The sequence below is a fragment of the Oncorhynchus keta genome, chromosome 1, assembly GCF_023373465.1.
Source record: "Oncorhynchus keta strain PuntledgeMale-10-30-2019 chromosome 1, Oket_V2, whole genome shotgun sequence".
NCBI classification, from domain to species: Eukaryota; Metazoa; Chordata; class Actinopteri; order Salmoniformes; family Salmonidae; genus Oncorhynchus; species Oncorhynchus keta.
In genome coordinates this window covers 41,032,178-41,057,952 of record NC_068421.1, presented here as the reverse complement: position 1 = coordinate 41,057,952, position 25,775 = coordinate 41,032,178, and the positions used below count along the sequence as shown (strand labels likewise).

At 47.0% G+C, this 25,775-nt stretch overlaps 1 protein-coding gene across 2 annotated transcripts in view; it reads right to left on the bottom strand.

The window, feature by feature from the left end:
* Nucleotides 1-25,775, bottom strand: part of nova2 (NOVA alternative splicing regulator 2) — a 65,594-nt gene that overhangs the window by 15,411 nt on the left and 24,408 nt on the right. For both annotated transcript variants that reach the window (XM_052525128.1, XM_052525132.1), the window contains one exon: nt 10,402-10,568. In XM_052525128.1, coding sequence (XP_052381088.1) covers nt 10,402-10,568 — 167 coding nt within the window. The remainder of the gene's footprint in view (nt 1-10,401; nt 10,569-25,775) is intronic.

Below are 25,775 nucleotides of genomic sequence, written 5' to 3'. Positions count from 1 at the left end.
GTTGAGAGAAAGCCAAGAGTTTGCAAAGCTGTCATCAAGGTAAATGGCTGCTTTGCAGAATATTAAATATAAAATATATTTTGATTTGTTTAACACTTTATTGGTTACTACACGATTCCATATGTGTTATTTCATAGTATTGATGTCTTCACTTGTCACGAGTCCGACCGAGGGTGTTTCCCCTTCCCGGGCGGGTGGCGCTCGGCGGTCGTCATCACCGGCCTATTAGCTGCCACTGATTGTTTTTCCTCTCCCTCCTTGTATGTTTAGTGGTAGCACCTGTTCATGTGTAATTAGTTAATTAGTTTGTCTTTATTAGACAGCCGGCCCGCCTGGTTGTTGTGCGGGATTATTTCAGTGTAACCTTCGGCTCTGTTGTAGAGGTACGTGTTAGTGCCTGGTCGTTACTTTTCCGTTGTACATTCTCATTCCCTGTGTTTGGGGCCGTTACTATTGTGAGCATCCTGTGGTGCGTTGGTGCTATTAAAGACGCACAGCTTTGCACTCACTGTCTCCTGCGTTTGACTCCACACACCTACGACACCTGAAGCATTACAGAATCCCGCACCCCGTATCAAATTGAATGGAGTCAGCAGGAGCAGCAGCCAACCCTCTCCCATCGATGGAGGAACGGGTTCTCCACCACACCACCGTTCTCCATCGGATCGGATCCGCGATGGATCAAGTGATGGAGAGAATGGACCGATGGGAGAGGAGTGGTCTCCTCTCTCCACCTTCGGCACCCCCGGCTCCGGACTCCCCATCACTGACTCCAGCACCCTCCGTCTGACGCTACCGAGGGCTTATGATGGAGCGGCGGCGGGTTGCCAGGGGTTTCTGCTTCAGCTGGAGCTATACCTGGCCACCGTTAGACCCACTCCCTCAGGAGCGGAGAGGGTGAGTGTCCTCATCTCCTGCCTCACGGGTCGTGCTCTGGAGTGGGCGAACGCAGTCTGGAATGGCCCAGACTCAGCGCGGGAGCACTACCCAGAGTTTTCCTGCCGCTTCCGTGCCGTGTTTGATCACCCTCTAGACGGCCGAGCGGTGGGAGAACGACTTTTTCATCTCAGGCAGGAGAGGAGGAGCGCCCAGGATTACGCGCTGGAGTTCCGGACCTTGGCAGCCGGATCTGGGTGGAACGACAGGGCCCTTATGGACCACTACAGGTGTAGTCTCCGAGAGGACGTCCGCCGGGAGTTAGCTTGTCGGGACACCACTCTGTCACTGGATCAGCTGATTGACATGTCCATTCGACTGGACAATCTGCTGGCTGCCCGCGGGCGTTCAGAGAGGGTCCTGTGCGTTCCACCACCCAGCCCCTCCGCTCCCATTCCGATGGAGTTGGGAGGGGCTGCGCCGAGGGGTACCGGAGGAGGAGGCCTTCCCTGCACCAACTGTGGTCGGAGAGGACACACGTCTGATCGGTGCTGGGGGGGTCCGTCTGGGAGTAGAGATGGCAGGTGGAACGCTTCTCGGTCACCCCAGGTGAGTCAGCATCAGACTCACCCAGAATCCCTTGTTGGCCATATGTTTGTCTTAATCTCTTTCCTTCACTTTTTTCCCTCTTCCCAGCATAGGGCGCTAGTCGATTCAGGCGCAGCTGGGAACTTTATGGATCGCGGACTCGCCCTTAAGTTAGGGGTTCCGCTGGTGCCGATAGATTCTCCTTTCCCCGTGCACTCCCTAGATAGCCGGCCATTAGGGTCAGGGATGGTCGGGAGACCACGGTCCCACTGGACATGGTGACGCAGGGGAATCATAGGGAGCGTATCAGTTTTTTTATTATTGATTCGCCTGCGTTTCCAGTGGTGCTGGGGACTCCTGGCTGGCCCGGCACAATCCTAACATTTCGTGGAGACAGGGGTTCTCCAGGGGTGGTCAGAGGAGTGTTCTGGAAGGTGTTTGGGAGTTTCCATCGGTGCCACGTCGGTGGAGAGTCCAGACCAGGGTTCCACGGTGTGCATTCCCCCGAGTATGCCGATTTGGCAATCGCTTTCAGTAAAGTGAAAGCGACTAAATTACCACCTTATCGACCGGGAAGGGATTGTACGATAGATCTCCAGGTAGACGCTGCGCTTCCCAAGAGTCACGTGTACCCGCTGTCCCAGGAGGAGACGTTGGCAATGGAGACATATGTCACGGAGTCGCTGGGACAGGGGTACATTCGGCCCTCCATTTCACCCGTCTCCTCGAGTTTTTTTTTGTGAGGAAAAAGGAGGGAGGTTTGCGTCCGTGTATCGATTATAGAGGTCTAAACGCCATCACAGTGGGGTATAGTTACCCTCTACCTCTCATCGCTACGGCGGTGGAATCGTTCCACGGAGCGCAGTTCTTCACAAAACTGGATCTCAGGAGCGCGTATAGTCTGGTGCGTATTCGGAAGGGAGACGAGTGGAAAACCGCATTTAGTACTACATCCGGCCACTATGAGTACCTCGTCATGCCGTATGGGTTAAAGAATGCTCCAGCCGTTTTCCAATCCTTTGTAGACGAGATTCTCAGGGACCTGTGCGGGCAGGGAGTGGTTGTTTATATCGATGACATTCTGATCTACTCGCCACTCACACCGCGCATGTGTCTCTGGTGCGCAAAGTGCTTGGTAGACTGCTGGAGCATGACCTATACGTCAAGGCTGAGAAATGCGTGTTCTCTAAACGAGCCGTCTCTTTTCTGGGATATCGCATTTCCACCTCGGGGTGGTGATGGAGGGTGACCGCATTAGGGCCGTGCGTAATTGGCCGACTCCAACCACGGTAAAGGAGGTGCAGCGGTTTTTGGGTTTTGCCAACTACTACCGGAGGTTTATCCGGGTTTTGGCCAGATAGCGGCTCCCATTACCTCACTGCTGGGGGCCCGGTGCGATTGCAGTGGTCAGCACAGGCGGACAGAGCATTCAACAAGTTGAAGGCGCTGTTCACTGATGCGCCCGTGTTGGCGCATCCGGATCCCTCTCTAGCATTCATAGTGGAGGTGGACGCGTCCGAGGCTGGGGTGGGTGCCGTGCTATCACAGCGCTCGGGTACGCCACCAAAACTCCGCCCCTGCGCTTTCTTCTCAAGGAAGCTCAGCCCAGCGGAGCGTAACTATGATGTGGGGGACCGGGAGTTGCTAGCGGTGGTTAGAGCTCTGAAGGTGTGGAGACACTGGCTTGAGGGGGCTAAGCACCCTTTTCTCATCTGGACCGACCACCAGAATCTGGAGTATATTCGGGCTGCAAGGAGACTTAACCCACGTCAGGCAAGGTGGGCTATATTCTTTACCCGGTTCCGGTTTACTTTGTCTTATAGACCGGGCTCCCAGAACGTGAAGGCTGACGCACTGTCCCGCCTTTACGACACCGAGGATGGGTCCACCGAACCTACTCCCATCCTTCCCGCCTCTAAGCTGGTAGCCCCAGTGGTATGGGAGGTGGACTCGGACATCGAGCGGGCGTTACGGGCTGAACCCGCGCCTCCTCAGTGTCCAGCGGGGCGAAGGTACGTGCCGCTTGATGTTCGGGACAAGCTGATTCGGTGGGCTCACGTCCTACCCTCCTCGGGTCACCCTGGGGTGACGAGGACAGTGGGGAGCCTTCAGGGGAGGTATTGGTGGCCTACGTTGGTTAAGGACGTTAAGGGTTATGTCTCCTCTTGCTCAGTGTGCGCTCAGAGTAAGGCTTCTAGGCACCTTCCTAGAGGGAAGCTACAACCCCTCCCCGTTCCACAGCGGCCATGGTCACATCTGTCCATAGATTTCCTGACCGATCTTCCGCCGTCTCAGGGGAACACCGCGGTTCTAGTGATTGTGGATTGGTTTTCTAAGTCCTGCCGTCTCCTCCCGTTGCCCGGTATCCCTACAGCCCTGCAGACTGCGGAGGCATTATTTACCCATGTCTTTCGGCACTACGGGGTGCCGGAGGACATCGTTTCTGATCGGGGCCCCCAATTCACGTCTCGGGTATGGAGAGCGTTCATGGAACGCTTGGGGGTCTCTGTCAGCCTGACCTCCGGTTATCACCCCGAGAGTAATGGGCAGGTGGAGAGAATGAACCAGGAGGTGGGTAGGTTTCTGCGGTCGTATTGCCAGGATCGGCCAGGGGAGTGGGCACGATACATTCCCTGGGCTGAAATGGCTCAGAACTCACTACGCCACTCCTCTACTAACGTGTCCCCTTTTCAGTGTGTGTTGGGATACCAGCCGGTCCTGGCACCATGGCATCCGAGCCAGACCGAGGCTCCTGCGGTGGAGGAATGGGTACAGCGCTCCAAGGAGACCTGGAGGGCCGTCCAGGAATCTCTACGACAAGCGAGTGGACGGCAGAAGAGGAGTGCTGACCGCCACCGCAGTGAGGCCCCCGTGTTTGTACCGGGGACAGGGTCTGGCTCTCGACCCGAAACCTACCTCTCCGCTTGCCCTGCCGGAAGCTGGGTCCGCAGTGTGTAGGGCCCTTTAAAGTCCTGAGGAGAATAAACAAGGTGTGTTATCGATTACAACTCCCTTCCTATTATCGTATTAACCCCTCGTTTCATGTGTCTCTCCTCAGGCCGGTGGTAGCTGGTCCCCTGCAGGACAGTGAGGTACCGGAGGTCCCTCCCCCTCTGGACATCGAGGGGACCCCGGCGTACACGATCCGGGCCATTCTGGACTCAAGACGCCGGGTGAGGGGCCTGCAGTACCTCGTGGACTGGGAGGGGTACGGTCCGGAGGAGAGGTGCTGGGTACCAGTGAGGGACATCTTGGATCCATCCATGTTGAGGGATTTCCATCGCCTCCATCCGGATCGCCCTGCACCTCGTCCTCCGGGCGACCTCGAGGCCGGTGTCGGCGCGCTGCGGGAGCCGCGCGCAGGAGGGGGGTACTGTCACGAGTCCGACCGAGGGTGTTTCCCCTTCCCGGGCGGGTGGCGCTCGGCGGTCGTCATCACCGGCCTATTAGCTGCCACTGATTGTTTTTCCTCTCCCTCCTTGTATGTTTAGTGGTAGCACCTGTTCATGTGTAATTAGTTAATTAGTTTGTCTTTATTAGACAGCCGGCCCGCCTGGTTGTTGTGCGGGATTATTTCAGTGTAACCTTCGGCTCTGTTGTAGAGATACGTGTTAGTGCCTGGTCGTTACTTTTCCGTTGTACATTCTCATTCCCTGTGTTTGGGGCCGTTACTATTGTGAGCATCCTGTGGTGCGTTGGTGCTATTAAAGACGCACAGCTTTGCACTCACTGTCTCCTGCGTTTGACTCCACACACCTACGACACCTGAAGCATTACATCACTATTATTCTACAATGTAGAAAATAGTAAATATAAAGGAAAACCCTTGAATGAGTAGGTGTGTCCAAATAGGTGTGATCAGAGAATATTTTACATTATTCAGGAATTGTTTGGGTCATGCAGTGAGGGAGGGTTCATGTTGTATGGGAAGTGATTGTTTATATTGTGCAGATTCACAATTTATGAAACTATTTCTGTACCACAACAAATAGCCCTCTAATTACACATGGTGAGCTAGCCACAACTGCAATGCATTTTGGTGTCGTAGGGCGGAACAACACAAATTTGAGAGAAATTCCATATTCCACATATCCACTCACTCACATCTAACTCGAAGTTAACCTGACTCCCGAATTCCTATACATTTTTGGGCTACTTTCTGTGTGGCCAGGGCAATAACAGGAAGTAGGAAGCAGGTGTTCCTGCATGGGGTGAAAGGTCACAGGAAACTGCGTTTGGCCAGAGGAAATCTGGAGGGAGGATTCTGAAAACATTTGAGACCAAAGGCAGTGGGGCACAGCTCAAAGTTGACACAACTCACTGTCATTGTGTTATTGTAGACGTCACAGTCTTGCCATAGTGGGCAGTTGTTGCCTTGCAATGCCAGATCTGATCAACGTTAGCTAGCACGACAATGCTATTTAGCATTTCAGCTAAATTAGTCATGTATTAGCCTAGGTATCAGTTTGAGTACTGAACGTTGCTCCATGTTAAGGGAGATTCAGTGTCAGTGGGTGTGGATGCTTTTTGTGCCTGCCTGTCTGTCTGTCCTGAGTGAAAGATTTGGATTTGATTGAGTTAGGTGTTTGCTGCCTGTGCTCCTACTTGTCCCGTCTCCATTTGGCTGGTGGAGATTAGCGGCTGTAGCTTATAGAGAGCCAGGCTGGCAGCTGTTGCTTAACATGACTTCACATCTTATCTTACATCTCTCACTCACTCTGCTCCCTGGGGAAACCAATAATGAGACACATGCCACGACAGCCGTGCTCGTGACAACAACCAGGACAAAAAAATAACCACACACACACACACAACCAAAATAGGCTCTGAAAGCGCATGCGTTTTGCCTTTGAGTTGAGTATGGAGTATGGAAGTCCATTCATCAGAAGACCTCCCTTCTCACTTGGTGTTTTGGTTACAACCGTTGTCTGAGCAATGTCGACCATGCTCTGCAGAGAGTAGGGTATGGACCATTGGAGTTTGGAGAATAGCTTACGTTACTAATAGCCCAGCAACCAACAGGCTACACTGTCTGTCTCTGTTTATCTCAAACACAGAATCATTCCAAACAACACTCTCAAACTCATTATTATTAATAGTAAAAGAGAGACACAGGAATAATTTCTGTCTAAAATAACTGCCCTTTATCTGATGCCATAGGAGCTGTTCCTTTTTCCGGCTCCTCCATCAATCCATCGTTCACTCAAAAGCTTAAAGCAAAGAATCACCCATTTTGAATGTTCTATCAATTCCCGGGGTCATTTCATGTTTTCATGTGCATCTGAGCTTATTGCCATTCAAGCAGGCAGAAATACAGGCGGTATGTCAAATGTGCATCGAGATGCACAAAAACCACATACCATTCAAAATGAGTGAATCTTTCCTTTAAATACTGGTTTGTGTATAAGAGTGCATTAGTTTCGATATACAGTTGAAGTCGGAGGTTTACATACACCTTAGCCAAATACATTTAATCTCAGTTTTTCACAATTCCTGACATTTAATCCTACTAAATATTCCCTCTTGTAGGTCAGTTAGGATCACCACTTTATTTTAAGAATGTGATATGTCAGAATAATTGTAACGGTATCCGTCGTCTGAAGATGAGGAATCATCGGACCAAAGCGCAGCGTGGTAAGTGTTCATGCTTCCTTTATTAAAACTGAACACTATAACAAAATAACAAAGGGAATAACCAAAACAGTCCTGAAAGGTGGAAAACATGAAACAGAAATTAACTACCCACAAAAACCCTGTGGGAAAAATCTACCCAAGTATGGTTCCCAATCATAGACAGTTGATAGACAACGATAGACAGTTGTTCCTGATTGAGAACCACACCCGGCCAAAACAAAGATAAACAAAAACATCACATTCCCAGTGGGTCAGAAGTTTACATACACTCAATTAGTATTTGGCAGCATTGCATTTAAATTGTTTAACTTGGGTCAAATGTTTCGGGTAGCCTTCCACAAGCTTCCCACAATAAGTTGGCTGACAGAGCTGGTGTAACTGAGTCAGGTTTGTAGTCCTCCTTGCTTGCACCCGCTTTTTCAGTTCTGCCTGCCCACAAATTTTCAATTGGATTGAGGTCAAGGCTTTGTGATGGCCACTCCAATACCTTGACTTTGTTATCCTTAAGCCATTTTGCAGCAAAGTTGGAAGTATGCTAGGGGTCATTGCCCATTTGGAAGACCCATTTGCGACCAAGCTTTAACTTCCTGACTGATGTCTGGAGATGTTGCTTCAATATATCCACAGAATTTTCCTCCCTCATGATGCCATCTAGTTTGTGAAGTGCACCAGTCCCTCCTGCAGCAAAGCACCCACACAACATGATGATGCCACCCCCGTGCTTCACGGTTGGGATGGTGTTCTTCGGGCTTGCAAACCTCCCCCTTTTTCCTCCAAACATAACCATGGTCATTATGGCCAAACAGTTCTTGTTTCATCAGACCAGAGGACATTTCTCCAAAAAGTGCGATCTTTGTCTCCATGTGCAGTTGCAAACAGTAGTCTGGCTTTTTTATGGCGGTTTTGGAGCAGTGGCTTCTTCCTTGCTGAGCGGCCTTTCAGGTTATGTCGATATAGGACTTCTTTTACTGTGGATATAGATACTTTTGTACCTGTTTCCTCCAGAATCTTCACAAGGTCCTTTGCTGTTGTTCTGGGATTGATTTGCACTTTTCGCACCAAAGTACGTTCATCGCTACGAGACAGAACACGTCTCCTTCCTGAGTGGTATGACGGCTGTGTGGTCCCATGGTGTTTATACTTGTGTATTATTGTTTATATAGATGAACGTCGTACCTTCAGGCATTTGGAAATTGCTCCCAAGGATGAACCAGACTTGTGGAGATCTACAATTTTCTTTCTTGGCTGATTTATTTTGATTTTCCCATGATGTCAAGCAAAAAGGCACTGAGTTTGAAGGTAGGCCTTGAAATACATCCACATGTACACCTCCAATTGACTCAAATGATGTCAATTAGCCGATCAGAAGCTTCTAAAGCCATGACATCATTTTCTGGAATTTTCCAAGCTGTTTAAAGGCACAGTCAAATTAGTGTATGTAAACTTCTGACCCACTAGAATTGTTATACAGTGAATTATAAGTGAAATTATCTGTCTGTAAACAATTGTTGGAAAAATGACTTGTGTCATGCACAAAGTAGATGCCCTAACCGACTGGCCAAAACTATAGTTTGTTAACACGAAATATGTGGAGTGGTTGAACTACGAGTTTTAAAGACTCCAACATAAGTGTTTGTAAACTTCCGACTTCAACTGTATACTATATTTGTGTGTTCCTAGGATACGTGTGTGAGTGCGTGTGCGTGCCTGTATAATGTGAGTGGAAGTGTATATTATGTATAAATTCCTGACTATATCAGAACCCCAAAGTGTTCACTCTGCAGTAACTTTTTCCCAGTGGAGTATTCTTTGCCTAGCAGACGTGTGTAACATGTCTGATAACTCCTATAATTATACACGTTAATAATCAGGCTGGCCTCGCGGCAGAAGGAGCAGGAGCCGCCATCGGCAGGCCCTCGTATTGTGTTCCACGAATTTAGGTTATTGCCTGCCATCACTGAGTCTGCTCAGTAAGCACGAAAGGGACAATGCCGTGAGGGATTAGCACAGCACAGATACCAGAAAATAACTAACGTTCTGAATTATGAATACCCAACATGTGCTCTTTGTCCTAAGAGGTGATTGAATTAACGGGACGATAAATAGAATGTTGGGGTCAATGTTGCAGATGAAAACAATGCAGGTCCTCCCCGAACAATCAATGGGGTGTAATCATCAAGTGACCATAAGTGATAATCACTTAAAGAGATTGGGAGGGGGAATCAATGGCGTGGCTAACTGAGCCTGTTCTGTGTTGGTATGAACTGGTGGACTCTAAAAGGCCAAACAATAGAGTTATACATGACAAAATACAGTGACAATTTGTCTTGTCATTTTCATTCGATAGTGCTGCCATGGTTGATTTTAAAGGAAGTGGAAGGCGAGAGAGGGTGATGGAAGGAGCAAATCATCTGGATGGAATGCCGCAGCACAAATGAGCTGAAAGTCTCAGCCCTGATGTGGGACAATGTGGATTTTGGCGGATGGCCTTTTTCACTTCTAACACCTCATCTATGTGTTTTAGCTGGACAACACTTATGAGCCACACTTCCTTTGCGGTGCTGGGGGAGCTTCCTTCCAGACCCTGGTCTGTGTGATAGCTGGTGACAGGTTGAGGGTAGTGAGGTTAGCCATCCATTGTTAATGTCACATGTGTGGGTTTAAGGGGGCCTATCTGGAAGAGCAAGAAACCCCACACCCCAGACGCCATATCCTGTCTGGGTGGATTATATCACAGCCGGAGGATGTCTCTTTCTGTCTGTTTACATGGAAGCTGGGAACACTCCCTCGAGCCTCGTGCAGACACAAAATCAGAGCTTGGCCACAAACTTACACTGAAAACATTTATTAAATTGTGCCTTCTTTCGAAAGACAAATAATCATGACTTCCAGCCCCTTGTTGTGAGATGGTAGCTGCCAACACATAGACAATGGGGTGAGGCTATATACAAACTAATGACTGGGATTAGAATCATCCATTTTGGTATGACTAGCTCAGGGGTCAACATTTTGGCTCAACTACCGCAATGACGCTCCTCCATAAAGGTTCGGTCCAGGATTGTCAGTTTGCTAAATCATATTCAAACCTACCTACCCCAACACACATCTAGAACCACACACTCACGTGCACACGCACACAGACACTTTCATTGCCTCAGTGGAAAAAATCCCTTTTACATTCACTATACACTCTCAGGTTGAACTGTCATTTATAGTCCAGGGAGAGAATGTAGTCTCGGTCTCAACACTAGAGGGTCTTGAGAGAAAAGAAGCAGGGGTTGGGATCATGGTAATGGGCTTCACCTGTTTGATGCGGTCAGGGTTGACGGTGGTCTGTGGCTGCATTACGCTGACCGGTTCGGATTTCTGGGTGCTTTGTGGCATCTCCCGCACCTTCTCAGCGATGAAGTTATGGACTCCATTCAGAGCCTCCACTGTCCCCTGGATCAGACACACCCGCTCTGTCGTGCCTGGAGAACAGACGGAAACACTTCAATGTCTCATTCATACATACAGAACATGACTTACTAACTTAAGGCTTTTGGTTCCTATAAAGTTGTTTATAGGTTGTTGACAAATACATACAGAACATATGCAACTTTAATTAATGGTAATGTACTCTCATTACCAATCAAGCATCTCGAGAGAATGTCATTTTATGAGTATGTGTAGGCCTAATCAAACATGAAAAAAACACACAACACACAATACTGTATTATTGACTGTATGTTTGTTTTACTCCATGTGTAACTCTGTGTTGTTGTATGTGTCGAACTGCTTTGCTTTATCTTGGCCAGGTCGCAATTATAAATGAGAACCTGTTCTCAACTTGCCTACCTGGTTAAATAAAGGTGAAATAAAATAAATAAATACAAATCAGTATGTGTATTTCTTTAATGTCCAGTGACTCCCTCTTTTCCCAGATTTCAAAAGTTTCACTTCTGGTCTTTCCCAAGATGGCGGTCAACATAGGAATTGGTTAATAATATTTGCCATCTCATAAAATACAACCGTGTACGTTCTAACTACAGCCTCTTCTAGTTGGTTCCCCTTAGCAGACGCTCCCTACGGTATCTATGCAATGACTCAATGTAGTTTGTTTTTATGAGCATTAAATGTAGCTATTTAAACTATTGTGCAGATTGTTTGCCGTTTCCTGACTTTCACATCTCCCATCTGTGAAAGTAATATCAGTAACGCCTGGTCAAATTCCATCAGTAACGTCATACAGAGTCAGCAGGATGAATACAGCCTGGTCCCAGATCTGTTTTGTACTGTTTTGCCAACTCCTATTGTCATTGTCATGTCACATTGACCATATAGGAGTTGGGTATACATCACAAACAGACATGGGACTAGGCTAGGAATGTCAGGTCATTTGAAATGTACACAGTGGTGATATACCTAATGAAGCCTGTTAGGCAGCACGATTACTACTGAGTAATTAACATCACCCCAGGTCAAACTGTGCTTACAGAAATACAGCAGATTAAGGAAGCTATATGCACTGGTCCTCTCTCTATATATATATAGGGGGTGATGTTAATTAGTCCCATATCTGTTAGTGATGTATACCCAACTCCTATATATATATATATAAATATATTAGGAGTCCGTCTGCTACATTCATCCTCAACCATTTGGTATCACTATTGCATGTCTACAACCATGATTAGCAGGGAGGAAAAAATGTTTAAAACGTCCACATGGCCACATCTGTTCAGTGTTACACTGTACTGTGATCCCATGACAGGATGAAGTTGTGAGCGCAGCTGAAAAAACAGCCACACGGCTATGGAGTGTCTTCTTATCCGGAGCGTGGGCTACAGTACATGATGACTAGTGTGGGACAGGGAGTCTACTGAAAGACTCCGTATTGGAACTAATTCGATAGTAACACGAGTCATTGACTGGTCTGACATTGGAGTCTCCCTCGGGAGGGAAATTGGACAATAAAAGGGTTTATTTACAATGTCGACCTCTGCATTACCAGCACTATACAGTAAGCACTTAATTTTTAGGTCCGGATTCTATCAGTCTGGCTACAGACCTTGGTTAATTATCTTCCTCTACTGCCGTTATCAGGTGCATTGGCGCCACGCATCCAAGACAAACACAACTTCTCTCTGTGTAAATATATCATCACCATTCTCTCTGAACATGAGTGTGTTTAGACCATGAAAGGAAAACAACCCGCCTGAAAACACTCATAACGTGGCAGAAACTAGGCCAGTCCCAAACCGAGCCGTCTCCCTCTCTCTCTCCCTCCCTTCCTACCTCATTTTCTCCCTCCCTCTCTCTTCTGTTAGGGCCGGACTGAAATCTGTCCTTATCGCCTCCGACCAGTCGCAGCTTCCTGCTTCACGCTTTCCCTCCATTGTTTTCTTGGGCCAATGGGGTTGAGTTTGGCCCTACGCAGTACCAGTTGTGGCAAACTATTAATACAGGGACATTTAGGAATTTCAGACTATGGGTTGGGGTGAAGAGCCTCTGTGAGTTTCTGACAACTGGTATCCCAGGGGTAATCTGGGCCCGAAAAAATCAGCCAGTGTATTATTAGGGCAGATATGGCCATTGTCTTGGCATGGGGATGTGGGTAAGGGGGATGGGGAGGGGAGAGCAGACTGGTTAAGCAGCAGCAAAGGCCATCCTATCAAATTGTACCCTTTTTTGCAATACTTTTTCTGTATTTCAATTGTACACAAGAGGTCATTTCTATAGATAGACTGTCTGTCTGAGGTTTGATATTCAGCAGCACAGTTGAACATTACTAGTTAGATGAAGGCCTAGGAAAGCGATGACTATTGTAATGTAGTTAAAGGGGAAAAGTGTTTGTGTGTGTCTGTTGAAGCACCTGTGGCAGCAATTACAGCCTTCTTCTTGAGTCTTCTTGTATGTGTGTGAGTGTGTGTGGTGGGGGGGTACATAGGGTAACCCTGCCCGAGAAGTGACACTGTTTGACAATGCCTTTCTCTGCTATGTTGACATTTCCCACAGTGCTCACAGAGCATGCTCAGTTGGCAGTCCCATCACCACTGCTCTGACTAACCTCTACCTGGTTACTGCTATAGTCAGTTACTATGGTTGGGAATCCCCTTGTTTCATCCCAATCAAAAGCACAAAAGACCGCTTCCTCTTGGGGCTAGGGGGCAGAATTTTCATTTTCGGATAAATAGCGTGCCCAATTTCAACTTCCTGCTACTCATGCCAAGAATATAAGATATCCATATTGTTCATATATTTGGATAGAAAACCATCTGAAGTTTCTAAAACTGTTTGAATCATGTCTGTGTGTATAACAGAACTTATGTAGCAGGCAAAACCCCAAGGACTAACTGTTCAGTTTTTTTCCCCCTCTCTCTTTTCCCTTGGTTGTCATTGCCCAGGGATATTTCTTAGGAACCTGTTTTCAGTTCCTACCACTTCCACTGGATGTCACCAGTCTTTGGAATTCGGTTGAGGTTATTATTTTGTGCAATGAAGAAGTAGGCCATCTAGGAACTGGGTACACTGTTGAGAGTTGCGCAAGACGTAAAAGGTATCGCTGGTTTGTTTTCATTCCTGTATTGAACACAGAAAGACCCGTCTACAATTTGATCGATTATTAACGTTTAAAAATACCTAAAGTTGTATTACAAAAGTAGTTTGAAATATTTTGGCAAAGTTTATAGGCAACTTTAGAAATATTTTGTAGTGACGTTGCGTTTTTTTTGTAAGCTGTTTTTTCTGGATCAAACGCGCTTTATAAATTGACATTTTGGATATATATGGACGGAATTAATCGAACAAAAGGACCAATTGTGATGTTTATGGGACATGTTGGAGCGCCAACAAAAGAAGCTTGTCAAAGGTAATGCATGTTTTATATTTTATTTCAGAGTTTTGTGTAGCGCCTGCAGGGTTGAAATATGCTACCCTCTTTGTTTACTGTTGTGCTATCATCAGATAATAGCTTCTTATGCTTTCGCCGAAAAGCATTTTAAAAATCTACCATGTTGGCTGGATTCACACTGAGTGTAGCTTTAATTGAGTATCTTACATGTGTGATTTAATGAAAGTTTGAATTTTATAGTATTTTATTTGAATCTGGCGCTTTGCATTTTCCCTGGCAATTGGCCAGTTGAGACATTTGCATCCTGCCTATCCCAAAGAGGTTAAAAGTAAGTTGTATTTTCGTATTTACTGTGTGGCCAGGATTTCCTTCTACAATAATCTGAACCTGAAATGAATGAAAATAGGAATTACAACTGAACTGTTCATAGGCATTATAGGGAATGGGTAAAATATCTTCTTCAAATGTGGCCCGATGAACCACGTGTTGGAGCCTTTGGCCTGACACTAGTCATTGAGAAGCCCTTCATGTAGTAGATGGGATGGCCTGGCTAGGAGAATTCAGCTCAGCAACAACTGCCATGCTGAGAGCGATGGGCCATTTCAAGAGCAGTTGTTTTTATGGAATCATTAATTGTGTGACTCATTCATTCCCTGCACGAATGGGCAGAGATGGGGAGCTGCTGAGAGATGATGTGTGCCCTGGCCTCCCCTGCTCCCCTGTTCCCCTGCTCCTGAGAGCATGACAAGCCTTACATGCAGTAGCAGCAGAAGGGGGAAACCCTCCGCCTCCATGTCCTCCTCCACAGCTCTTACATACACACTTCTCCCAGATAGTTCTGGTGGACGTCCAATGGCAGAGCCCATCTCTGGATCACCAGGAAGTACTTGAAGATGTATTTAATTATACCGCTTTCACTGAAATCATGCCAGTTTAATCCCTTATTCCAATTCGGAGACCTCTTGAAAACAATCCAGGATTCTATTATGGTTGGATTCACACTGGGATAACCTTAGAGAGGAAAAGCCTGATAAATACCAATCTTAAACAGTGAGATATGGTGGGTAGGTTTAATGTAAGCTCATTAAAGGGAGCTCCTTAGGCCCTGGGTAAACCCAGTAAACTGTGTACCTTTGATCTAATAGCAGGATTATCTGCCTATGATAGGTGAGACTTTCATCCATTTGGTTTCAATGGGTTAAAAATCACCAAATAGGAAATGTGACGAGGTAGAATCACTCAGCCATATGCTGTGTTGACACAGGTAGCCCAATTCTGATATTTTCCACTAATCAGATCAGCTCCTTTGCCAATAATCAGCAAAATACCAGAATTCCCCTGCCTGTGTAAATGCAGCCTAAGAACAAAAACTAATGCAGATTAAAACGTTTTTTTTTTTTAAGTTCTCTCAGACACTGAAAGTGTGTTGTTCTCATAGGTGAACAGAATGCATACTCTGAAGTATCATTATGGTCATACTATGGTGGTAAACTATTTACAGATTACAGGTTAACTCTGAGTCACACCACAACAGTCTCCAAGGGAAGAACTCACTGTCATTTAGAAAAGTGCTGACCACAAGCTAATACCAGCCAAGCAGAGAGAGATTTATTGATTGACAGGGCACTGAACCCATAGAAATGACCATGGCCGCCTCAATAACCAATTAAATTGGTTTTAATGGCTTAACGACCGGCGACAAAGGACGCAGGGCTATCTGTCTCAGCAGACAGGGGGACACTGTAGCAGAATACTCTGCCTGCCTGCCTGTTCTGACTAGGTTTTGGAACATGAACTCTAACCCGTGGAAGGGGTTACAGATGTTTCCTGGCTTTATGACCATCAGAGAGAGAGAGACAGAGAAAGAAAGAGATTGTGTGAGAGAGAGTAGACGAGGATGACTGAGAGAGGGGGGAGAATATAAAAACAGGCTTCAGCCTTCCTCCGTGACTCGTATTTTCCTGTCCGCCCATCGCGGCTCACTTGATTGCACTTTTGAAACAGATGGGGCCCCTGAGAGTCGGGGGCTCATTGTCTATAGGCTTGGAGCCGGAGCCCTACTCACCAGGGACAGGGGACTCCAGGGACCCTATGCAGTGTGTTTATGTGTGTTTTGTTATAGAGAAGGGGGTTTGGTTCAGTCCAGACCCATGATTATTCCTCATAGTCACCCAGGCAACCAGCAGGTCCCCCGAAAATATTGCAGGGCAGCTGTTGCCTGTTGGGTGACGTAATGTGTTATTATTTAAAAAGGAGAGGTTGCATGTGAGGAGACTGCACTGGATGTGGACGTTGCATGTGAGGAGACTGCACTGGATGTGGATGTTGCATGTGAGGAGACTGCACTGGATGTGGACGTTGCATGTGAGGAGACTGCACTGGATGTGGATGTTGCATGTGAGGAGACTGCACTGGATGTGGATGTTGCATGAGGAGACTGCACTGGATGTGGACGTTGCATGTGAGGAGACTGCACTGGATGTGGATGTTGCATGTGAGGAGACTGCACTGGATGTGGACGTTGCATGTGAGGAGACTGCACTGGATGTGGATGTTGCATGCACTGGATGTGACGTTGCATGTGAGGAGACTGCACTGGATGTGGACGTTGCATGTGAGGAGACTGCACTGGATGTGGATGTTGCATGTGAGGAGACTGCACTGGATGTGGACGTTGCATGTGAGGAGACTGCACTGGATGTGGATGTTGCATGTGAGGAGACTGCACTGGATGTGGATGTTGCATGTGCTTATGCAATCACGAACAGTAAGGGAGGTGGGGGTGGGGGTCAAGGAAACTTGGCAAATGGTCTCTGTCAAAAATCACTTTATGTCTTTTGAATGTGCTCATGTCAGCCATGTTAGAGAGAGAGAGAGAGAGAGAGAGAGAGAGAGAGAGAGAGAGAGAGAGAGAGAGAGAGAGAGAGAGAAAAAAAACACCCACAGCGATCGAAAAAAAACACCCACAGCGATCGAAAAAAACCACCCACAGCGATCGAAAAAAAACACCCACAACGATAAAAAAAAACACAACGATCTGCAGCAGTCTGCAACCACTGAGTCTGAGGGCCAGGTTGGGTCGGTGTACAGCTAAGGAACGCATTTAGGTCATTTATGAAATCATATGAAAACTGAGTGTTGGTGTGGACAAGGGGCCTGCAGCTTACTAGAGGAATTACGTACATGTAACAGCAAATCAGCAAATGATTCACAGCCTCCTTCTCCTCAGCCTTGCAACGATTGAGTGCACGCACCAGAGGAAGTATAAGAAAGTCTCAAAAGAATAACTAAAGGACTTGGAAGAAACAGTAACTTCCTCTATAGTGATGTCACTCTTTTGAGTGGGTCCAGGGCTTTCTCCCCCCCCCCCCTTTCCTCAGTTCGACTTCAGCCAGCAAGAATGGCGTTGTCATGGTTACGGGGCCCATGCCGTGCAAACAGCTGAAGGATGCCGTGTTTGCTCCCTCCGCTGGTCTGCCCTTCATCTCCTCTCACACTCTCTCCTTCACCCTCCCAAGGCCCTCTATCACACCCCTCTGAGACCTTCCAGCTAGTAGAGAGTACACAGAAGAGAGGGGGGAGAGAGAAGATAGGGAGGGAGAGAGGGGGGTGAGGGGTGTTACCCAGAGAAAAATCTATTTTGCCAGGTTGCTGTAAGGACTCTTAGAAGTTGATGTTTCTATGGACAGTTGTCACAATTTCTTCCTTTTCAATTTCAAACGGGTCTAACTGCATGTTAACATGGCCACAGAGCCAGAGTAGGGAGATGTGTCGAACCAGCCTTGTTTGGCTGTGTACCAGGCTGCGATAGCGAGGAGCAACGTGTTTACTATGGAGATGATTTCAAGTGACTGATACTACTAACATCCTAAAACATATGACCCACAATACACAAAGACACAAGGACAAGCGCACACACACACATGCACACACAAGCTGCTCGCCTGTCCATGCGGAGAAAACTCACACGTCCAAAAGCATACCCACAGAGGACTATATATACAGCCATAATCACCAGACATTCACTCTGCTTAACACACACATACCAGCCTGCAGACACACAGAGCAAGAAAGGAATCACACACACACTGACACACACATAGCTAGAAAATATGCTCTCTTCCAGCTAAACCGTGCACATTGGAAGCACACAGAAACACAGTTAAAAATACACATTTCAGCAGCTCATTTGTCGTCTCAGGGCTTGTGTGGTAACTGGACCTCGTGTAAATTCCTGGTCAGCCCAGATGAGTCTAACGGTGACTGATTGCCATCCGCATTGGGCTCGAATGGAGGGAGGAGGAGATGAGATGAGAGGAGGAGGGGGCGCTGGAGCACTCTGAAACCCTGTCTCATCAACCCCTGGGCCGGGCTGTACTGCACAGACGGCCCTAATTATGATACACCCACATTCCCCGTCTCACAAACACACAACCCCCACTATGAATAATGAAGCAGCTACTCTTGGCTCATGGGTGATGGAGAGGAGTGAGAGGAGGAGGGAGGGAGGAAGCGAGGGAGGGAGGTTTGGAAGAATGAGGTTAGGGGGGAGAGAGGAGAAGAGAGGCTCTTGACTGAAGGAGGAGGCAGCATGCTGCCCTCCCTCACTGAACATCACCCCCCCCCCTCTCCTCAACCCCTCACCACAGCTAGGTTACAGAGGTGTCCCTCAAATCTCCTCTACCACAGATCACACTTGAGAGGTGTACGGGGACCCTGCTGTACTGCCATGTCATCTGAGTCAGCTAAACCACTGTGCTGATTACCTCAGAATCTTTACAACCACAACAGGAGGATAGTTGACAAAGTGTCTGTCCTGCTTTTCTACTTGGATTCTATTATGTTGAATTTACTATTTGACTTCCCACCCTAACTATCCCTCTAGTACCCTGCAGTGTGTGTGTGTGTGTGTGTGTGTGTGTGTGTGTGTGTGTGTGTGTGTGTGTGTGTGTGTGTGTGTGTGTGTGTGTGTGTGTGTGTGTGTGTGTGTGTGTGTGGGTGTGGGTGTGGGTGTGGGTGTGTGTGTGCGTGTGTGTGTGTGTTTGAGGAGGGCAGGAATGGAGGTCTGTGTTTAGACTGGCAGCAGTGGCCCGGGATTTTAGGTAGCATTAAGGTTGACTTTGACCTTCCCTGCAGTGGGCCTGGGCTCCAGGGTCAACCAGTCCATGGTGGCTCCTGTCAGTGGAACAAGACGGGGGCCTGGTGAAGCCTTCACTCTGGGGATGGGGTGGGGGCAGCTGAAGGCGGTGGATAAGGGACCTAAGCCTCTAACCCTCCCACCCCAAATGCTCCCTGTCCTCAACTCTTTTGAGCACCCGTTAAGAACATCTCCCCTTTGACGGTATTGGGTATCACCTAACTGCCAGGCGGAGGCCTGGTTACCGCACACCTGTCCCCGCTCACCCTGCATCCGTCAAAGTTGTCTAAACATCCCCCTGGTCTGGTCTGGTCTGGAGGAAGGCCAGACTGTGTCAGCTGGCATCAACCGCCCCACCCTGCCCCCGCCCAATCTCTAAACCCTAAAATACCCCCCAAATCCATCTCTGTACCCGTTGTCCCTCTGACTGTCTCCTGCCCCTGTATGTCAGCTGCCTTCCTCCCTCCCCACAGTTACTCACCCTCCCATGCCACCCTCCTTCCTCCTTCCTCTATCCTCCACCCGGTCGTGTGGCTCCTCTGCTGAGCTGCAGGGTTTATTGGGACGGTTGCTCAACTTTACCTCCGTTTTCACAACTTTATAGACTGCTCTAATCCTGCCGCCGCTTCTCTCCCCTTATCGCCCTGCTAGCACCTCCCCCATCCCTCTAAAATATAACCCCATTACTGCCACACATACTGCTACACACACCCTGGCAAGACTGCACTGCCCCTCCCCCGACTGCCAACAACATCTCTTCTCCTCCACCTCTTCCCCACCACACCTTCTCTACCTCTTCTTCTCCAACTCTTCTTTTCCACCACACCGTCTCCACCTCTTCTTCTCCACCACACCTTCTCCACCTCTTCTTCTCCAGCTCTTCTTCTCCACCACTTCTTCTCCAGCTCTTCTTCTCCAGTTCTTCTTCTCCAGCTCCTCTTCCCCACCACACCATCTCCAGCTCTTCTTCTCCACCTCTTCTTCTCCAGCTCTTCTTCTCTAGCTCTTCTTCTCCACCACTTCTTCTCCAGCTCTTCTTCTCCAGTTCTTCTTCTCCAGCTCCTCTTCCCCACCACACCATCTCCAGCTCTTCTTCTCCACCTCTTCTTCTCCACCTCTTCTTCTCCAGCTCTTCTTCTCCAGCTCTATTTCTCTACCTCTTCTTCTTCAGCACTTCTTCTCCACCACATCTTCTCCAGCCATGATGATGGAGTCCAGTGGGAGCCACAGATTGGAAACAGAGCTCTTTTCATTGTTTCCATGGGCACGTGTTGTTAGTAGTGTTGTTCCTTCTAAACTGTACTAATCTGCGGCACAACGTTTACTCAACCTTTTCCATGGAGACGGGGATGCTTGCCATTTTACATCATACACAATCTGTTCCTCATTTTATACAGCTGCAAACTGCAATGAGGCAATGGAGCCTGTGAACGGGCCTTAGCCAAATAACAGAGGCTGTGCAGTCTGCACTCATCCCTACATGGGCTGCTATCTGAAATGCACAATCACATGGAAAAAAACACAAAACACAAGCTTGCCAATGTTGGCACATTCTTTTCAAAAGCGTGTTTACTCTACACTATGTAAATACTATGAAACAAAACTCATCTATATGAATTAAGATGGCGCTGAAGAGTATGGCTAATGTTTTACATGTTGTTTGAAACTTATTTTGTACATAATGTTGCTGCTACCGTCTCTAATGACCGAAAATAACTTCTGGACATCCGAACTGGGATTACTCACCACGAACTGGAAGAAGCTTTTTCCTTTAACGAGTCCGACGAGAAGGATATACTGCTCTCCTGGGAACAGGCCCAGATCCCCGTTATTTGCGTGAAGAAAAGATGGTGGAAAAGAGCACGCAGATCGGGCTGCCTTCTGAGAATCCATTGGCGAGCGAGTAAACTCCCACTGCCTTCCGTTCTACTTGCTAACATACAATAAAATAAATTAAATTAAATTAAATTGATGACCTATGATTGAGATTATCCTACCAACGGGACATTAAGAACTGTAATATCTTATGTTTCACTGAGTCGTGGCTGAACAACGACACAGATAATATAGAGCTGAAAGGATTTTCAATGCACCGGTAGAACAGAGATGCTACGTCTGGTAAGACGAGGGGTGGAGGTGTGTGTCTTTTTGTCAATAACAGCTGGTATGTGATGTCTAATATTAAATAAGTCTCTAGGTATTGCTCGCCTGAGGTAGAGTACCTTATGATAAGCTGTAGACCACACTATCTACCAAGAGAGTTCTGATCTACAGTGGGGCAAAAAAGTATTTAGTCAGCCACCAATTGTGCAAGTTCTTCCACTTAAAAAGATGAAAGAGGACTGTAATTTTCATCATAGGTACACAGTAGGAATGGTGTTCTTTGGATGCAACTCAGCATTCTTTGTCCTCCAAACACGACGAGTTGAGTTTTTACCAAAAAGTTATATTTTGGTTTCATCTGACCATATGACATTCTCCCAATCTTCTTCTGGATCATCCAAATGCTCTCTAGCAAACTTCAGAAGGGCCTGGACATGTACTGGCTTAAGCAGGGGGACACGTCCAGCACTGCAGGATTTGAGTCCCTGGCAGCGTAGTGTTACTGATGGTAGGCTTTGTTACTTTGGTCCCAGCTCTCTGCAGGTCATTTAATTGGTCCCCCCATGTGGTTCTGGGATTTTTGCTCATCGTTCTTGTGATAATTTTGACCCCACAGGGTGAGATCTTGCGTGGAGCCCCAGATCGAGGAAGATTATCAGTGGTCTTGTATGTCTTCCATTTCCTAATAATTGCTCCCACAGTTGATTTCTTCAAACCAAGCTGCTTACCTATTGCAGATTCAGTCTTCCCATTCTGGTGCAGGTCTACAATTTTGTTTCTGGTGTCCTTTGACAGCTCTTTGGTCTTGGCCATAGTGGAGTTTGGAGTGTGACTTTTTGAGGTTGTGGACAAGTGTCTTATATACTGATAACAAGTTCAAACAGGTGCCATTTATACAGGTAACGAGTGGAGGACAGAGGAGCCTCTTAAAGAAGAAGTTACAGGTCTGTGAGAGCCAGAAATCTTGCTTGTTTGTAGGTGACCAAATACTTATTTTCCACCATAATTTGCAAATAAATTCATTAAAAATGCTACAATGTGATTTTCTGGATTTTTTTTCTCATTTTGTCTGTCATAGTTGAAGTGTACCTATGATGAAAATTACAGGTCTCTCTCATCTTTTTAAGTGGGAGAACTGGCACATTTGGTGGCTGACTAAATACTTTTTTGCCCCACTGTATATTATTCGAAGCCGTCTATTTTTACCATCACAGACCGATGCTGGCACTAAGACTGCACTCAACCAACTTTATAAGGCCATAACCAAACAAGAAAATGCTCATCCAGAAGACGCAATGCAGGCAAACTTAAATCAGTTTTACCAAATTTGTACCAGTATGTCACATGTGCAACCAGAGGAAAAAACACTCTGGACTACCTTTATTGCACACACAGAGATGCATTCAAAGTTTTCCTTTCAAAGAGCGGGACACTAATCTGGATGCTTATAAGAAATCCCACTATGCCCTCAGACAAACCATCAAACAAGTAAAGCGTCAATACAGGATTAAGACTGAATCCTACTACACCGGCTCTGACGCTCGTCGGATGTGGCATGGATTGAAAACTATTACGGACAACAAAAGGAAACCCAGACGCGAGCTGCCCAGTGATGCGACCCTACCAGACGAGCTAAATGCCTTTCGTGCTCACTTCGAGGCAAGCAACACTGAAGCATGCACGAGAGCACCAGTTGTTCTGGATGCCTGTGTGATAATGCTCTCGGTAACCAATGTGAGCAAGACCTTTAAACAGGTCAACATTCACAAAGCCGCAAAGCCAGATTACCAGGACATGTACTCAAAGCATGCGCGGACCAACTGGCAAGTGACCAACTGACATTTTCAACCTCTCCCTGAGTCTGTAATACCCACATGTTCCAAGCACACCACCAAAGTCCCTGTGCCCAAGGAAGTGAAGATAACCTGCCTAAATGATTAACGCCCCATAGCACTCACGTCGGTAGCAATGAAGTGCTTTGAAAGGCTGGTCATGGCTCACATCAACATCAACATCCTCCTGGATATCCTAGTCGCACTCCAATTCACATACTGCCCCAACAGATCCACAGATGACGCAATCTCACTCCACATGGCCCTTTCCAACCTGGACAATAGGAACACCTATGTGAGAATGCTGTTCATTGACTACAGCTCAGTGTTCAACACCATAGTGCCCACGAAGCTCATCCCTAAGCTAAGGACCCTGGGACTAAACACCTCCCTCTGCAACTGGATCCTAGACTTCCTGACGGGCCGCCTCCAGGTGGAAATGGTAGGCAACAACAGGTCTGCCACGCTGATCCTCAAAACTCGGGCCGCTCAGGGGTGTGTACTTAGTCCCCTCCTGTACTCCATGTTCACCCGCGACTGTGTGGCCAAATACAACTCCAACACTATTATTACAGTGCCTTGCAAAAGTATTCATCCCCTTGGCGTTTTTCCTATTTTGTTGCATTACAACCTGTAATATAAATATATTTTTATTTGGATTTCAGGTAATGGACATACACAAAATAGTCCAAATTGGTGAAATTAAATGAAAAAAATTACTTGTTTCAAAAAATTATACAAAATAAAAATGGAAAAGTGGTGCATGCATATGTATCCACCCTCTTTGCTATGAAGCCCCTAAATAAGAACTGGTGCAACCAATTACCTTCAGAAGTCACATAATTAGTTATTTAAAGTTGACCTGTGTGCAATCTAAGTGTCACATGATCTGTCACATGATCTTAGTATATACACCTGTTCTGAAAGGCCCCAGAGTCTGCAACACCACTAAGCAAGAGGCAACACCAAGCAAGCGGCACCAGGAAGACCAAGGAGCTCTCCAAACAGGTAAGCGACAAAGTTGTGGAGAAGTACAGATTAGGGTTGGGTTATAAAAAATATCAGAAACTTTGAACATCCCACAAAGCACCATTAAATCCATTATTAGAAATGGAAAGAATTTGGCATCACAAAAAATCTGCCAAGAGAGGGCCGTCCACCAAAACTCACAGACCAGGTAAGGAGGGAATTAATCAGAGAGGTAACAAAGAGACCACTTAAAGAAAAAATAAAAGCAAATACATTTGGTGGGAGACACCCCAAATATATGGAAGAAGGTACTCTGGTCAGATGAGACTAAAATGGAGCTTTTTGGCTAACAAGGAAAACGCTATGTCTGGCGCAAACCCAACACCTCTCATCACCCCAAGAACAACATGCCCACAGTGAAGCATGGTGGTGGCAGCATCATGCTGTGGGATGTTTGTCATCAGCAGGGACTGGGAAACTGGTCAGAATTGAAGGAATGATGGATGGCGCTAAATACAGGGAAATTCTTGAGGGAAACCTGTTTCAGTCTTCCAGAGATTTGAGACTGTGACGGAGGTTCACCTTCCAGCAGGACAATGACGCTAAGCATACTGCTACTAAAGCAACACTCGGGTGGTTTAAGGGAAAACATTTAAATGTCTTGGAGTGGCCTCGTCAAAGCCTAGACCTCAATCCAATTGAGAATCTGTGGTATGACTTAAAGATTGCTATACACTAGTGGAACCCATCCAACTTGAAGGATTTGGAGAAGTTTTGCCTTGAAGAATGGGCAAATATCCTAGTGGCTAGATGTGCCAAGCTTACGGAGACATACCCCAAGAGACTTGCAATTGTAATTGCTGCAAAAGGTGGCTCTACAAAGTATTGACTTTGGGGTAGGTGAATAGTTATGCATGCTCACATGTTCTGTTTTTGTCTTATTTCTTGCTTGTTTCACAGGAAAAATATTTTGCATCTTCAAAGTGGTAGGCATGTTGTGTTAAATCAAATGACACAAACCCCCCCAAAATATATTTTAATTCTAGGTTGTAAGGCAACAAAATAGGAAAAATGGGTGAATACTTTTGCAAGCCACTGTAAGTTTGCTGACGACACAACAGTGATAGGCCTGATCACCGACAACGATGAGACAGCCCATAGGGAGGAGGTCAGAGAACTGGCCATGTGGTGCCAGGACAACAACCTCTCCCTCAATGTGAGCAAGACAAAGGAGCTGATCGTGGACTATAGGAAAAGGCGGTCCGAACCGGCCCCCATCAACATCAACAGGGCTGTAGTGGAGCGGATCGATCACCAACGAACTATCATGGTCCAAACACACAAATACAGTCGTGAAGAGGGCACTACAAAACCTTTCCCCCTCAGGAGACTGAAAATATTTGGCATGGGTCACCAGATCCTCAAAAAGTTATACAGCTGCACCATTGAGAGCATCCTGACTGGTTGCATTGCCGCCTGGTAAGGCAACCGCTCGGCATCTGACCGTAAGGCGCTGCAGAGGGTAGTGCGTACCCCCAGTACATCACTGGGGCCAAGCTTCCTGCCATCCAGGACCTATATAATAGGCGGTGTCAGAGGAAAGCCCATAAAATTGTCAGAGACTCCTGTCACCCATGTCATAGACCGTTTTCTCTGCTACCGCACGGCAAGCGGTACTGGAGAGCCAAGTCTTGGACCAAAAGGCTCCATAACAGCTTCTACCCCCAAGCTATAAGACTGCTGAACAACTAATCAAATGGCCACTGGACTATTACATTAACCCCCCTCCATTTGTTTTGTACAC